We start from the raw sequence: 16,303 nt of genomic DNA, 5'->3' as shown, positions 1-16,303 counted from the left end.
CAGGAGTCCTGGGCCAGCCTCATGTGGGTGAGAACTCCTTCCCAGAGTGGGTGGGCATAAGTGGGAAGGAGACAAAGGTGACATTAAGGAGTCCTCTGAAGTGCCAGAGTCACAGGTGGTTTGGGCCTAGAGTGAGCCGCCAGAGGAATGCCCATGGTCTCACCTCTCCCAGCACCTGGAGTTGGCCTGCCTGGGCCCAGTATTACCCAGAGGCCCTCTGTAGTGCCCTTTTCTAGCCCAAGGGTCTTCCATGACCTCTCCATGCTCTACTCCCATTTCTCTGGCCTCTGAGACCCAGGTAATGTGAGCCAGGCTGCCTCTCCAGGCCACTCATGCCTGGTGCCTTGCCATAGGGCCCAGCCATAGGCTTGTTCTGCTATTGCAGCAATGGGTCCTGGCCATGCAGCTTCTAGCTACTGGTGAATTCTACAACTGTCAAGAGCCTTACCTGCAGAGTTCTGGCAAGAGGCAGCTCCACAATAGTGGGAGCCAGAGCCTGGCTGGGCAGGGCTAGAACAGGTATTAGACCTCAGTTACAGCTGTTGCCCACTGCTTGCTATATAAGCAGTCACTTAACAGCGGGTACCTTTCAAGTACCCAGGAGTCCTGATGTGGAATGGGAAGGAGGAAGATGTGGGAAAGGAAGGCCATACCAGGCTACCTTTGCACAAGATTGGCCAAACTTTCTTATCACATGGGAGCTTTCCTCTTCACCATATGTGGCCATTTGGTTTCCTGATTCACTGGGCAGTAGCACAAATAACTCCAACAAGTTACCAAAAGATCTCTCCAATCCTAGGAACCTTGGCCAAGCCAGCAAGCAGATATAGAAGTTCCTAGTAAGCCTTGTGTACTCAGGACAACTCAGGAAAGTACCAGTTGATGCTTGAGTAGGGAAGCTGAGGTTAAAAGGCAGGGGATGTGGAGGTGCTGCCCTATATGAACCCTAATGGGAAGGGGAAGCTTTTTGAGGAACACTTAGATATCTGCAGCCGTCCCCCTTGCACTCATGCATTTGCCAGGCATTAGTGAGGTGTGCTGGCATTGCACTAGCCCCAGGGGATCCAGACATAATAAATTCAACACTGTTTTCAACTCAGAGTTGCTTACAATCTAGAGGAAGAGATAGTTTTAAAACTAGAGTCACCATGCAATGTGGTAGGTACCGTGAGGGGGACATTCCTAAAGCAACCCTTGGGGCAGGCAGGGAGAGACAGAAAGCCTCCTTGAGGAGGTACTACTGAGCTGGACCCTAAAGGAAAAGTTAGGAACAATTAGGTGAAAGGTGTTACAAGCAAGAGGAACAGCATGTGCGGAGGCCCACAGAGACAGCACTCCATTCAGGGCACAGCCCGGCCGTGTGTCAGAGTGCAACTAAATGTCTCAGTTGCTGTGGCCTGTGCATTAGGAGGAGGCTCCTAGTGCTGGACAAAGACTGGAGACACCCCATCTGCTGTCCAGATGAAAGTCCCCTGGGGCCTGGAGAAGACCAGACATGTAAGAATCAGGGCTTCCCATCCAGCACTGGGCCAGGTCAGTGTGCATGTGGTTCTAGCCCTGCAGGGAGAAGGGAGAGGAAAAGGGCTGGGGATTGGCACCTGAACATACGGGACTAGGCTGGACCTTCTAGCCGTAGTTTACTCCCTGGGATGGGAGGGAGGAAAGGAAAGATCTCAGAGGCCAGCTGTGGCCCCACATTCATGCTCAGGGAGACTAGGTCCCTGAAAGAAAAACATGTTTTAAGAAGGTCAAATGGCTTAAGCTGTATAGTTATATAGACTTTGGTTTAAATTTAGACTATGTCCTTTATTACCTGGATTACCTTATATTTCCTGCCCCCTTAGATTTAGTGTCAACTATACAACAGTAATGGTACTGCCCATCTTTTACAGTTGTTTTAAAAATTTTAAAAATTCCTAATAAGATGAAATTGAGAAGCACCTAGTGCAGAGACTGTAGTAAGTTCTCAGCCTAAGGCACATATTGATGTTATTTGCTATTTTTTGTTATTGGTAGTGGTGTTACTATTAGAAAGGCTCTGTTGCATGGGGACACAAAGCCTTTTTCTGACCACACTGTAGGGCCTAAGCTGGGTGGTGACCTGAAAGCAGGGATCAGAGGCCAGACCTAGAGGAGGAGGAGACAGGAGCCTCCTTGGAGAATGGCAGCAGGTATGGGCTAGCAGTCTGAGAAATTCACAGGGCAAACAAAGTCACCAGATCCCTGAATGTGAGGTCTTACTGGACCAGGCCCAAGTTGGGGATTAGATGCCCAACTTCACCTGAGCCTTTCCTTTGTTCAGACCTAAATGAACTCTGCCCAGAAGGATCCCAGCCTGGGCACCACCTAACCTGAGGAGAATTGGGGCAGGGCCTACACTGTGGCCCCAAAGGCAGAGCCAGAAACCATAGGCTCCACTCCCTGCCTCTTGGTGTATCATTTCCTTTGCAGCCATCTCCAGTGGCTATAGCCATTTCTTCCCTGCGAGGGCCCAGAGGACTTTGCTTCCTCCTCATACTGCCTCCTGCATTGCTCCTCCACCTCAGGAATGGGGCTCGTGTCAACACCACCCACCATCTGCACCTTTCATCACTGCCATCTGTGACCGTCTGGTTACTGTGTCTCATAATAATTATTATTGTCATTCTCTTCTTTTACTCCCTCACTTCCTTCTCCTGTCCCCTTTTTTGCTTTTTTTCCTCTCTTCCTCTGTCATTCTGTCATCAACATCAGAGCTGTCATTTATTAAGCTCTTCCATTTCCCAGCTTTCCTTACAGTAGTAGGCATAATTATCCCCATCAGAGAGATGGAAGCACAGAGAGGTTGAGTTGCTTGCTTAAGGTCACACATCTAATTAAGTAGCAGAGCCAAATTTAAACTCAAATCTGACTGCTCCAGGGATCTTCCTAAGAAATAAATCTGACCTGACTACATACCTTGCTGCTTAGAGTCCTTCATGGCTCAGCTCCTATCTGCCATGGCCTGAGAGAACGCTGAGAGCTATTGTTTACTGTGCCTCTCTACGTGCCAGGCCCTGAGCTACGTGTGTGTGTGTGTGTGTGATCTCAGCCTGCCATCTAACAACCCCGGGAGACAGGTACTGCGTCCTAGTAAGTGGCATTTTGGATCACTTTCACCAATTGCACTGTAACACTTCTCCTTTAGTCAGTGATTCTTTCTTTCAAATCCAAATCTATCACCAAAGTCATGTGAAATCCCATGTCCCACTCGACAGTTTCCTCACCCCCACCACCCCCTCTCTGCATCCAGTCAGTCCAGTCACCAGGAGAGAGAAATAACTTAGAGCTGAGGTTGTAACCCATGATGGTACCTGCTGGTACCTTGGGGCCACTTCTGCCCTGTGTCTTATGTCTGGTTGTTGGTCTTCTCACAGCTCTGCCTTCATCATCTTCAGCTCAGCCATGCCTCCTCTCTTCCTTCTGTCCAGCCCTACCCCAAGCAAACCTCACATCCAGCTGCAAAGGGGAAAGTAAAGGTGCCATTAGTCAAAACCTGTGACTTCCCATCTCCATTCTACACATCCTTGCATCTGGCCCTCCTTTCCTCTTCCACTGTCCATCCAGTTTCCATTTTCTCCTAAGCCTTCACCTCTCCTCTCCCCTCATCAGGAGCTATCTTTCTTCACTTGTTTCTTTCTCACCTCTTTATTGAGCCTCCTCTCACATCTATAAATTTGTTCAAGTCTCTCTCACCTTGAAAATAAAAGCCCTTGAGCTCATGTTCACCTCTCTCCCTCCCTCCTTTCACCTCCTGACCTGGTATCCCCATGTTTGGGGGTTTTGTTTTGTTTTGTTTTTCCTCCTTCTGTTTCTCAGCCCCTCCAGCCTAGTTTCCAAACCCATCCCTGTACCAGCAGTGACTTTCTGATCCTAAATCCAGCGGATACAACCTCTGACCTCTCATTAAGGAACCACTTTCTTGGCAGATAACCAGGGCGTATTTACTATGTACCAGGCATAGTGCTAGGTTCTGGGGACAGTTCTTTGTTCTTACAAGCCTGTGGCCCCAACCCTGGAAGCCTCCTTGATTCCCCCATCTTCTTTGCCCTCCACAATCAGTCAGTCTCCAGATCCATGCCTCTTCTACACCTACTTGCTTAGACTAGTTCAGCAGCTTCCTATTTCCCTGACCCTTATCAGGTTCCCTCCAATACATTCTCCACTTCTCTATTCACTAGTTCTGCAAAGTGTACATATGACTGGTTTGTTCTCTCTCTTTGTGATTGCCCCTTGTCTAGGTGCAGTGGTTCCCAGTGTTCCTTCTAATGCCAGCAGCATTAATATCACCTGGAAACTTTTTAGGGGAGGAGCCCACCCTAGAATTTCTGAATAAGAAACTGGGAATGAGCCCAGCAGTCTGTTTTAACAAACCCTCCCAGTGACTTGGATATAAGCTCAAGGGAAAGAACCATTGGCCTGCAGGATAAAATTAAAAATCCATAACACAGCACTCCAAGAGCTAGCTTCTTCCAGTGCCCCCTTGTCCTTGCCACTCTTTTTTTTTTTTTTTTTTTTTTTTTGGTGCCAGGGATTGAACTCTGGGGCACTCGACCACTGAGCACATCCCCAGCCCTATTTTGAATTTTATTTAGAGACAGGGTCTCACTGAGTTGCTTAGCGCCATGCTTTTGCTGAGGCTAGTTTTGAACTCTCGATCCTCTTGTGTCAGCCTCCCGAGTCGCTGGGATTACAGATGAGTGCCACTGAGCCCAGCTGTCCTCACCACTTTGCACCCAGCAATGCATTCCACTCTGGCAGTACCACAGTGTGAATCCTATTTCAAGGCCTGACCCCTTCCAAGGGCTGCATTAGATGCTCCTCTGGGGGGCCAAGAACAGTCTTGTTTTATCTCCTTAAGCCCAGCACCTCCAGCAAAGTGTTTCAAAGTGAATAAATAAATTTGGAAACTGAGGCCCAGAGCAAGGGAGAGTCAGAATTCTGACCCCAGACCTGCGGCTCCCAGTCAGGGAGGGCTCTTTCCCCACAACTAGGCTCCCCTGCTCTCTTTACCACTGGAGATGATTCTTTTTTTTTTTTTTTTAAAGAGAGAGTGAGAGAGGAGAGAGAGAGAGAATTTTTAATATTTATTTTTTAGTTCTCGGCGGACACAACATCTTTGTTGGTATGTGGTGCTGAGGATCGAACCCGGGCCGCACGCATGCCAGGCGAGCGCGCTACCGCTTGAGCCACATTCCCAGCCCTGGAGATGATTCTTTTGGATTCGGAAACTTGCATCCTCTAGCTCTCTTCTTGCCTCTTCTGGAAATATCTTTCCCCTTCACCATGTTTGATCTTCTCTCTGCAGTTCCAAGATCATTCTTCTTGATAAAGAAATGAAAACTAAACAGTCCCTGGCACTCTGCCTCTTTGTCTAACAGCATCACAAAGTCTGCCCCAGGCCGATGCCTCTTTTTGTTCTTTGCTTTTTCCAAATATAGCTTTCAAAAGGTTTTTTGACCCTCTCCTCATAGCATACAACAAAATCCAATGGACTAAAATATAAAATCGAAAAATACAACTAAAGACAATTCTGAGGAAAATAAAATAGAAATCAAATCTCAGGAGGGAAAGAAATCTTTTTAAAGCACAGAGTGCTAAAAAAAAATCCAGTTTGATAACATGCTGATTTAAACTAACAAACCAAAAGACAACTTTGAAAAGTAGATTTAGAAAATATGACAAAGGGTTATTATTATGAGGTGGACAAGAAAACACTGGAACCCCAGCAGCTTACAGACAAGAGATGCATATTTCAAATAATGTGTTTAAATTACACTACAGGATACTAGCAAGAGTACTTTCAAAGGCACTATCAAAGGCTACTGGTCATAGTATCAACAGGGACAAGGTTTTTGGAAGGGAAACTATACTTGGGACCAAGAGCCATCTCCTAAAGGAAGGGGAAATATGCAAACAGATTTTTATTATGGTATTATTTACATTAGCTATGTTAGCTTTTCATCATTGTGGCAAAGACCTGAGAAAATCAACTTAAAGATTTATTTTGGCTCATAGTTTCAGAGGTTTCAGTCTATGGTGGGCTGGCTCCATTGCTTTGGGCCTGAGGCAAGGCAGACCATCGTGGTAGAAGAGAATAGCAGAGGAAAACTGCTCACCTTATGGTGGCTGGGAAGCAAAGAGAAGAAACGACCAGAGGAAAGATATATTCCCCAAGGGCATGGACCCACCCCCTTCAACCAGGTTCCACCACCTTCCAGGAGTCCATTCAGTTATTGGAATAATCTGCTGATGTGGTCAGTGCGGTCATGATACAATCACTTCCCCAAAACCCTACCTCTGAATGGTGCAGCATTAGAGTCCAAGCCCTCAACCTGTGAGCCTTTGGGTGATAATCCAGATCCAGACCATAACAGTAGCCAAAAACTAACATGATCTAAAGAGTTTGTTATATATATTATGGTTCCACCACTGGGTGGGTGAAGCAGAAGCAGAAGCACAGGGACCTGCAGAGGGTGTGGGCACCTGGACCAGCCATCATGGCTGCTCTCCCCCTTTCTCTGTGGGAAAAGCAGTGGACACAGCACCAGATTCAGCGTTTGGTACTGAAATGAAGCTCTAACTCTGCCACAGCCACCTGTTATACTACTGTCAGAATTGGGTGGGACGAGCTAACATCTGACTCTCCATTCTTATCTGCAGTGCCAGTCATCTTCTGAGAAGTGAGATTGAGCGCAATGAACATTGCCAGCCCACTGGGCAGAATGCCCAGTCACAGGGCCGGGAGTAACTGTGTCAGGGAGAGGTACAGGGCCTGAACAAGGGTACAGATGCCACCCTGGTCAAGAGGGTCTGGTCACCTCATCTCTTGACCTCCAGGATACTTACGTAAGCTCCAGGCCTTAAGGAGTCTACTTGCTTCAACCCCTTGTAGAAGTTGGCCATATGAATGTGAGTATTTCAGGCACAGAAAACACCATTGGCAAAGCACGTGATGTATTTAGTGAATTAAAAATAACTCAAGCTGGGCAAGGTGGCACATGCCTATAATCCCAGTGGCTCAGGAAGCAGAGGCAGGAGGATCGCGAGTTCAAAGACAGCTTCAGCAACTTAGTGAGGCCCTAAGTTACTCAGTGAGATCCTGTCTCTAAATAAAATGCAAAAAAAGTGCTGGAAATATGTCTCAGTGGTTAAGTGCCCCTGGATTCACTCCCCAGTACCAAAAAATTTGTTTATTATTTTGTTTATTTATTTTATTGTGGTGCTGGGAAGCAAGGGGAGGAGATGATTTTAAAAGTCATTATTCTAATAATTCAGTATAATAGATGTGGCATGGGTGGTACTACCATTAGACCTGGGCAGGAGGCATCTGCCCCAGCCGCACTCTGACCCTCCTCCATCACACCCTTTGCTATAGAGAGAAGAGGCACATATGAGGCCAAGAAGAAAATCCCCACCCCAGGCCCATGCACTGGTATAAGACCATTACCAGGTCCTAGAGACTTCCATATTCCTTTTTCTAATAGTATCAAGTCCAGTTCCATCCTCCTGAGGACAGAATCCAAAACCATGCTCACCCCTAAGTCCCAGGAGTGCTGTAACAGCTTTACAATTTGATTTATCACTTCTAAATTTTAGACAAGTAGCATGTCTAAGTTCATTTGTAATTTTGTTCCTGACCCCACAAATGTTAGGGGTGGACCTGCATAGACAGGGTGGCAGAGACTGAAATGAGACTGGAGGGTCTGTTAAACCACAGTCACATCAGGAAACTTGTACTTTATCTTGATGACAACTAATAGCAGAAGCTGAGAAGATCTGACTTCGAGCCAAACATGTATGCATGACTTTTTGTGTCATGACACAAAAACACTATAAGCAGGAACTCGGGGCTGGGATTGTAGCTCAGTGGTAGAGCACTTGCCTAGTATGTGTGAGGCCCTGGGTTCAATCCTCAGCACCACAATAAAATAAATAAACAAAATAAAGCATTGTGTCCATCTACAACTAAAAAATATTTTTTTAAAAAAGCAGGAACTCATTATTATCTTTATTCTCTAGATGAGGATAATGAGACCTAGAAAGCTTAGAGAACCTATCCCTTGGCAGAGTGAGTAGTTTGGGTATCAGGGTTCAAACCCAAGACCTTCACTTTTAGCTGTCATCACAAGCTGTTTCAGAGGATAGCAGGAGCCGCTGAAGATTTTAAAACCTGAAAGTATCAAGATCAGACTCGGGAAGTGAATGGATTGAAAATAGGCAAGGTGTAGCTGTTAGAGTGACTCTATGAGAGTTGGTGTCCTGTCCCCAGGCAGTAGCAGCAGGGAGCAGGAGTAGACACATCTGCCCTACTCTTGGCTGCAGAAAGGCAGCCCATGGAAATCTTAACCCCCAGACCTCTGCCTTAAGGGGGCAGGGAAACTGCATCCTCCTTCCTGGCAGGAAGGTGCTTTCTTCCCATATCTCTTCCCCCTTGCTTCTGGCTGTTCTGACAAGAGCAGAACAGGTTGCATCAGCAGGAGCTCCACAGACGGGAGCTGGGCCCAGACTTGACTGTGGCAGGCACATTCCTGGAGGAGGAGGGATTCAGCAAGGAATGTAGCCCACAGCTGGCCTCAAGGAGAGGTACAGCATTGACTGGCCTGAGAGGCCTCCCTGAATTGTGTCCCATGAGGCAGAGAAATGTACTGTGAGAGGCCACAGCCAAATTTGAACCTTGCAGGTACAGGCTTCATGGGATAGGACTGTGTGCTGGTGGCAGACTTGGCAATGTCACCAGCAACAAGCAGGCCTCCAGCACCCAACATCTACCTGCAGAAGCCAGAGGAGAAATCTGGTTTCCCACTCAAAAACCAGGATGTGCACAGGTGTGGAGGAGTGCTGGCCTTTTTTGTGGTAGCTGACATTGCCAGCCACACCCTGCCCTTGAATCTCTTGGCTTCTGCAATACTCAGTCATAATAAGTAAGATTTATTAAGCTTTCACTGTATACCAGTCACTGTGCCAGATGCTGTAAAACACAGCATCTCATTTAATCCTCTCAGCTCTTTAGGAAGTAGGTCTTGTCATCCCTGTTTTATGCAAGAGGAACTTGAGGCTTAAGGAGATGACGTGATGTGCCCCAGGTCACAGAGATGTGGAATCGGGTGTGAGCCCCAGTTTTACACACTGAAGAGCCTGTGCAGTTGCCTGCAGAAGGCCACGTGTCAGTGCTGGGGTACTTTTTGTTTGTTTGTTGTTTTGAGAAGATGAGTCATAGATTTTTTTTGTTTTGTTTTGTTTTTAGGAGAGATGTATGAGGTTTGGTTGGTACCCAATATTTTTATGGCCAAGAGAAACAAATAAATGTACAAATCACATCTTGGTCTTACTGTTCCTCCTTTCCCTGAGATTCCTGAGGAAGCTCTTCTACCTCAGGACCATGACTGATGGGAAGGAAGAGAAGAAGCACTCAAGTGTGTCAGGTCCCTGTTCTCTAATGGGGGTCATTGGGCTCCAGCCCTAAGCACATGACTCCCTCCCCCAGGATCCCAACACCATCCTCAGCTAGTGCTGACTTCCAGCCCCAGGGTGCTATGAACTACAAAGCATGGGCATGTAGCGGGCAGGGGCAGAGAGAGGTCAGGCTTCCAGGAGACAAGCCTGGCCTCAGTTTACCCACTGTTGCAGAGAAGCAGTGAGTCGGGAGGAGCTGTGTATGTGTGTAAGAGACTTCTCATTTACTACCAGGAAATACAACACACTTGATATCCTCAAATCTAAGCAGTCAAATTAGTCATTTCTCCTCCCGGAAATATTAAAGGTGGGAAGAGAGGCTGTAGCTCGCCCTTCCCCACTGAAGCTTTTTTCAGATTCTTAAAGGGATTTGAGATAATAAGGTAATTTCTTACAGTTTTGCATAGTGATTAAATATGGGGCTTTAGCCCATGGGAAAGTCCAAGAGGACTGTGTCGGGGAGGGTGTCATGTCATGAAAAGAACTGGGTTCTAGAGTTGAATTCAGCTCAGATTCTCATCAGCTATGAATGTGTGTCCTGGCAGTCCCCTCCAGAAAATAGGTCACCAAGAAGCCCCTGACTCACTGTAGAGCTCTCATAAGGCAAAAGGAAGGTCTCATTTATCTTCAGTTTCAAACCCCAGACTTCCTGAAGTGGGAACAGCAGTGATATAAATGGTGTGGCAGAAAGAACAGCCATTCTGGAGCCAGAACTCTCAGATTTGAATCTGGGCTCAGCTACTTGGAGGCTGTGTGACCTTGAACATGTTGCTTCATTTGTACCTGTGAAGCGGATGAAAGGTGAAGAGATTTCTGCTAAACCAGCCTCTAGTCTCACACCCCCAGTGTGCCCGCTCCTGGGTCTCATGCCCTTCTGAATGACCCCTATGCTTTCTCCTTCCTCCTCTTTGGTGTGTGTTGTGGGTAGGGGATGGGGCAAGCACAGACAGGAGCTCCAGGTGGGAACTGTTGGGGCCTCCAGGGACAGGGATATGCTACACTTGACTCGGGCTGACACCTGTTGTTCCTGCCAGTACGGAGCTGTCCCACCCCTGGGGCGCCCAGAGTTCTACCTACAGTCTTGTCATTTCTCCACCTCCCTATTCCTGCTGGGTCCTGCTATCCCTCCTTTTACCTCCCTTACACACCCTCTCCCAGAGACAGAAGGGACATGGGAGCTACATGAACTGGCATCTGTTCATTCAGTCTGATGGGTCGAGGCTGAGAAGTTTGCCCCACAGCCTCTCCTCTGAGCTGATCTGACTCATGGAGGACAGAAAGTATCTGCCAGAGGAAAGAAATTGGCCACAGAAGTGGGAGACAGGAGGAGGGAATGGCTGGAGCAGCTGTCCACTGAAGGGGCCGCCACAGAAGAGGCCAGCAGGGGCCACTGGCTGCTGTGACTACCCTATCTCATTTCACCACTCTCTGCTGCCCAGGTAGGCTGGATCCTGGGCTACAGAAATTAATCAGACTGGGAGCCCTGCCCTGTGGCACAGGGTCGCAGCACACTACTGATGTGTGCTCGCCCTGAACTATATCACTTAATTCCCACTGCAGCTCACAAGGTAAACACTGATAGTACCCCTGCTTTACCCACAAGGAAACCATGTGTCACTTGCCTGGGATCCACACAGCAAGTGCCCAGAGCTGCAGCTGAACACCAGGACTGCAGGTCTATATTTTATCACCTCTTGAAGGTTAGAGGTCAGTTCTACCATGTGATGCAGGGGGTCAGGAAAGAGTTGAGGGAGAGGATGGAAGAGGGTAGGGTGGGTCATGTGGGAGAGGGGGGAAGGTGAAAGATACAGGGAGCAGCAGAAGCCCCGAGGCAAGAATTAGCTAAGGATAGTTCAGAGAGGCTTAGACTGAAACCAGGGGCAGACAGGGCTTCCTGTGGGCAGAGTTATGTGATCCCATTTGTAATTAGATCACTTGGGCAGAGTGGAAGGAGAGTTCAGGAGGTAGTCCACTTTGGGGACTCATTAGGTATGTGTTGAAAAGAGAATGGAATTCAACAGTTACTTATTGCGTACCATTTATGTTCCCAACACTCTACTGAGGTATTTTTCTAGTTGGAATACTGAGCAGTGATTACAACAGTGCAGATGGGAGAAAGACGAGACCTGAACCTGAGGTGGGAGCAGTGGCTTTGGGAGCAGGGCAGGGAACAGTGAGATTCTAAGATGATAGAACTAGAGACCAGTAGACAGATGTGCCAGAGAGTGGGGGAGAATCTGAAGTTGGTTCCCAGGTTTCTGGTTTGGGAGGTAGAAGGACAGCGGAGGAAAGGGGGATACAGGAGGAGGAATAGATTTGGGGACATGAGACAATTCAGATGTCCAACAACAGAAGGCTGGTTACGTAAGTTGTGTACATCTGTGTAACAAAATAATTTTAATGTCTGTGACATTCCATGATATAAGTATATCAACAAAACCTCTTAACTTTGTTAAGAGTTTTTTCTTGATTTTTCACTTTTATAAATGACACTATAATAAACTGACTTTTACAAAGGTCTTCACCATTCCCATCTTAGAAGGGTAATTTGGGGGTCATAAGGTATTGAACATCTTCAAAACCTTTGAAGCCTTTGATATAATACATGTTGTCAGATTGCTTTTTATGGAAAGGCTGTGCCAAACTTTACTCCTGTGGCAGCATAGGAGAGTTGGGCCTCAGCGTCCAACCACTCGTGCTGTGAAACCTGTATAGATGCACATATACATGCATGCATAGACATTTAGTGGGTCAAAAATTATCCAGTTATTTTAATGTGCATTTCCTCATCACTACTGAGTCAATTTTTTTTCATGTTTATTAACTTTTTTGTATCTTTTAATCCATTTTTGTGGGATCTTATTGAATTTTTGTGAGTTTTTAAAATACAAATTTTTTATTATTTGTGACAAATCTTTTCCCACTTTTTATCTTCCTCTTAATTTTTAACTTTGCTTGCTTATTTGTATGTTTGTTTTTGCAGTGCTGGGGATGGAACCCAGGGCTCAGTCATGCTAGGCAAATGTTCTACCACTAAGCCACATCCCCAGACTGCTTATTATATTTTTGATGTACCAAAGCACTTGAAATATATAAAGTTCAAATCTTTTCTTCTTTATTGCATTAATGTTTGGAAAGTTCAGTGCTAAAGTATACATCTGGTTTTTCTTTTCCTTTTTTTTAAATTTTTATTTTGTTTACTTTTTTAACAGCCTTTTTTTTTTTTTAGTTGTAAATGGATACAATATCTTTATTGATTTTTGTGTGGTGCTGAGGATCGAACCCAGTGCTTCATGCATGCAAGTTAAGCACTCTACCACTCCAACCCTCTTTGCTTTTTTTTAATATTTATTTTTTAGTTTTGGGTAGACACAATATCTTTATATTTATATGATATTGAGGATCGAACCCAGTACCTCATGTATACCAGGCGAGCACTCTACCAATGAGCCGCAACCCCAGCCCTTTTTTTGCTTTTTTAACATTTAGTTATTTTGTGTATGATGTGAGAGAAGAGAAGGTAAATTAATCTTTTTCCCAAATGCAAATCTTTGCATATCACTTGTTCCACAGATGGTGGCACTTTCTTTATCAAAACCTATACATGGGCTGGGGTTGTGGCTCAGTGGTAACGTGCTTACCTAGCATGCATGAGGCACTGGGTTCGATTCTCAGTACCACACATAAATTAATAAAATAAAAAGGTTCATCAACAACTAAAAAATATTTAAAAAAAAAACCTGTACGTGTGTTGATGCTGTTCTGTTCAGTAATCTGTGTCTTAATTCTTATACGTATGTTAGTGTTGTAACATGAACAAATCCATAATATACCCTAATACCTCATTTATAAATGGTGAGAAGCATTACTTTTCCCTTTTAATTCTCTTGGATAGGTTTTTAGAATCCTTTGGGTAAATTTCCAAAACCCTTTTGAGATTGTTCTTAGAATTGTGTTCAGCCTGTGTCTGGGAAGAGCTGGCCTCCTGTTGGTGGTGTTCAGCCTTCCCTCCAGGAATACGGTTTGTCTCCCTTTCTTTCAAGTCAACCATTTATGTCTCAATAAAGGATCATAGTTTTCTTTCTATAATTCTGTCAGATTTCTGAGATTTACCACTCAGTTTTTGATTTTTTTGTTATGATTGCAAATGAGGTCTCTTTTTGTTTTATACCTGGGGGTTGTTTCCTCTTGGTGCATTAAATTATTTATTCTAAGTCTTGTTGATTTTATTCGTTTTGTTTGTTTGTTTTGTTTTGTTTTGTTTTAGGCAAGTAAACTGGCTGGTAATAAGTTACATTGGAGCCCACAGTAATGCCCCTGGCTCTGGGGCTGGTTGGGTCTTCCTCCAGCAGTACTCAGACACCCAGTTGTAAGGGTAGAAAAAGGAAGTTAAGAGTGATGCCAAGGTCAGTGTTTCCCAGTATGGGCAGTAGAAGGACAAGGGACAAGGTACTGAGGGACTTCACAAAACGAGTTGAAGTGATTTACTTTGGGGTCTAGACCAAGAAAGGCTGTGGGAATCAGAGGTCTCCCTGTATTTGGGTGAAAGGGAAAGGGTTAAAGAGAAGAGGTTGGGGACTGGGGATATAGTTCAATTGGTAGAGTGCTTGCCTTGCATGCGCAAGGCCCTGGATTCAATCCCCAGCACCACAAAAAAAAAGGGGGGGGGGAGAGGTTGGGTTGGGGATGTGGTTCAGTGGTCGAGCACTTGCCTAGTAATGTGTGAGCTCCTGGGTTCCATCCCAGCACTGCCAAAAAAAAAAAAAAAAAAAGCAGGTGGGTGGTTGTGGCCTTGAAATAGACACAGGTGTCAGGCTTAGAGGTGATGCCTTGCTGTTACGGGACCGTGGTCCATGAGGGAGGAATGAACTCTTGCTAATGAGGCTGAAGTCACCCAACTCTAGTCCGTGGCAGAACTGGGGTTTACGTACTGTTCTGCTGTTCTATGCCAGCTCACGCTCTGTCTTTATTTTTCAGGTTCACTTTAGCACAGGTGACTGAGGGAGCCAGGAGAGACAGCAGAAGGGAAAGGAGGCAAGCTCAGCAGAGCAGATAGGAGGGAGAGGGCAGGATCCGGAGGGCCCCTCAGCTGCTGCCTCAGGCAGGCGGGACAGCTGGACCACAGCTCTTCCTATTGGCCCAAGGACCCCCTCAGGCCAGAGCATTGTCCTCTGAGAGTGTCCTGTACCCCATGCCCTGCCCCACAGCTCACTTCCTGTCCTTCATTACACACCCAGGCCCCACCACATGCTCACCCTTCCCCCTCACTTACCATGTTTCTATCACACATCTCACGTCCCTGCCACATGCCAAGGCCTTCCTAAATCAGCTGGTTTATACCGCAGGCCCCAAGTTGCCCTTCTACACCTCACCCCCAACTCATTTCTCATTTATCTACACACTTGGGTCCCTGCCACTCACCCAGACCCATCATTACCTGTACACCCAGCTCATGACCCCTTGCATTGTGTCCACAGAGTGCATCGGATGGCTTCTGGAAATCGGTGGCCACTCGAGTGCCCAAGGAGCCACCTGAGATCCGCATCCTCAACCCGTATTTCATCCAAGAGGCTGCCTTCACCCTCATCGGACTACCCTTCAACAACGGCCTGATGGGCAGGGGGGTGAGGCTCCTGGGCCCCTGGGAGGAGGGAGAATTGGGCCAGAGGGTCCTTGGGAAGAAAGGAGTAGATGATAGGGTGGGTGGCAGTGGCCCTGGGAGGTAGTCTTCAGGGAAGAGGGCTCTTGGCAGTGGAGCGCAGTTAGCTCCATAGAGCCTATCTGTGGTCTCAGCCCCAAGGTTGAGTTCCATATGCCTCCTCTCCCATTCTCCAGAACATCCCAACCCTTGGCAGTGTGGCAGTGACCATGGCACTACATGGCTGTGATGAGGTGGCAGTTGCAGGCTTTGGCTACGACATGAGCACACCCAACGCGCCCCTGCACTACTATGAGACCGTGCGCATGGCAGCCATCAAAGAGGTTCGGGGCTGGGTACAGGGTAGAGCCAAGGGAGGGGGGCTTTCAGCACAGAGGACAGACTCTGATGCATGTAAATGAGTGGTAAAGTGACAAGCCAGCTGCCCAGAGCTCCCCAGGAAAGCCCTGCCTACCCTCAGCTAAGCAGAAGCACCGAGGTCCACTTCATGTAGGCCTCTGACCACCAACATTCTACTTGTTCCTGTCCCCTGAACCCAGCCTCTTCCTCAGGCTTTTCCCTGAACTCTCTCCCTCCATGGGGCCCTCCCTTCCCTTGTCTTCTACTTTGCCCCTCCTTGCTGTACCCCCACCCATAGTACATTAGTTGGCACCAGGTCAAATGGGCCTCCTCCGCGATCCCTGTCTTTTCCCAGAGGGCTCACTTGCCTCTCGTACAACCCACAAATAAACATTGCCCCTCGGGCTGGGAATGTGGCTCAAGCAGTAACGCGCTCACCTGGCATGCATGCGGCCCGGGTTCGATCCTCAGCACCACATACAAACAAAGATGTTGTGTCCGCCGAATACTAAAAAATAAATATTAAAAATATTCTCTCTCTCTCTCTCCCTCTCTCTCTCCCTCTCTCTTTAAAAAAAAATTAAAAAAAAAAAAAAACATTGCCCCTCAGTCTCAGGAAGGGCCCCTGTACCTCTTCTATCCTTCCCTGTGACCAAACATGGACACCCTTTATTACCCAGAATTTCCCCGGGAAATCCACATGTACAGGTAGGTTCCAGCTCTCCTAGACTCTTGGCCTCTCCTGGCATCACAGCGAAGATCCCATGTGGAAAATCTGAACCCTCTTCTCCACCTTAGCTTCTACAACCCGCCTTCCACTGACCCCAGCCT

General features: G+C 46.9%; 1 protein-coding gene and 1 long non-coding RNA gene across 10 annotated transcripts in view; one reads left to right on the top strand and one right to left on the bottom strand.

The window, feature by feature from the left end:
- The window catches only part of ST3GAL3 (ST3 beta-galactoside alpha-2,3-sialyltransferase 3), a 196,250-nt gene that overhangs the window by 175,043 nt on the left and 4,904 nt on the right, over positions 1 to 16,303 (top strand). For 8 of the 9 annotated variants that reach the window (XM_081307246.1, XM_081307247.1, XM_081307245.1 and 5 more), the window contains 2 exons: positions 14,952 to 15,098; positions 15,310 to 15,456. In XM_081307246.1, coding sequence (XP_081163372.1) covers positions 14,952 to 15,098; positions 15,310 to 15,456 — 294 coding nt within the window. Of the gene's footprint in view, positions 1 to 14,451; positions 14,509 to 14,951; positions 15,099 to 15,309; positions 15,457 to 16,303 lie in introns of those variants that run through there. The other variant, XM_081307248.1, reaches the window with a different exon arrangement.
- On the bottom strand, positions 1,815 to 6,690 carry LOC308656303. Its single transcript, XR_014023690.1, has 2 exons — positions 5,212 to 6,690; positions 1,815 to 5,023 (listed from the first exon to the last, which is right to left on the bottom strand). It is a non-coding gene; the product is annotated as an uncharacterized lncRNA (long non-coding RNA).

This window comes from Spermophilus citellus (assembly GCF_964194105.1).
Source record: "Spermophilus citellus genome assembly, chromosome: 9".
Lineage (NCBI taxonomy): Eukaryota > Metazoa > Chordata > Mammalia > Rodentia > Sciuridae > Spermophilus > Spermophilus citellus.
The sequence above is the reverse complement of the archived record's forward strand: the minus strand, read 5'-3'. Positions and strand labels throughout refer to the sequence as shown.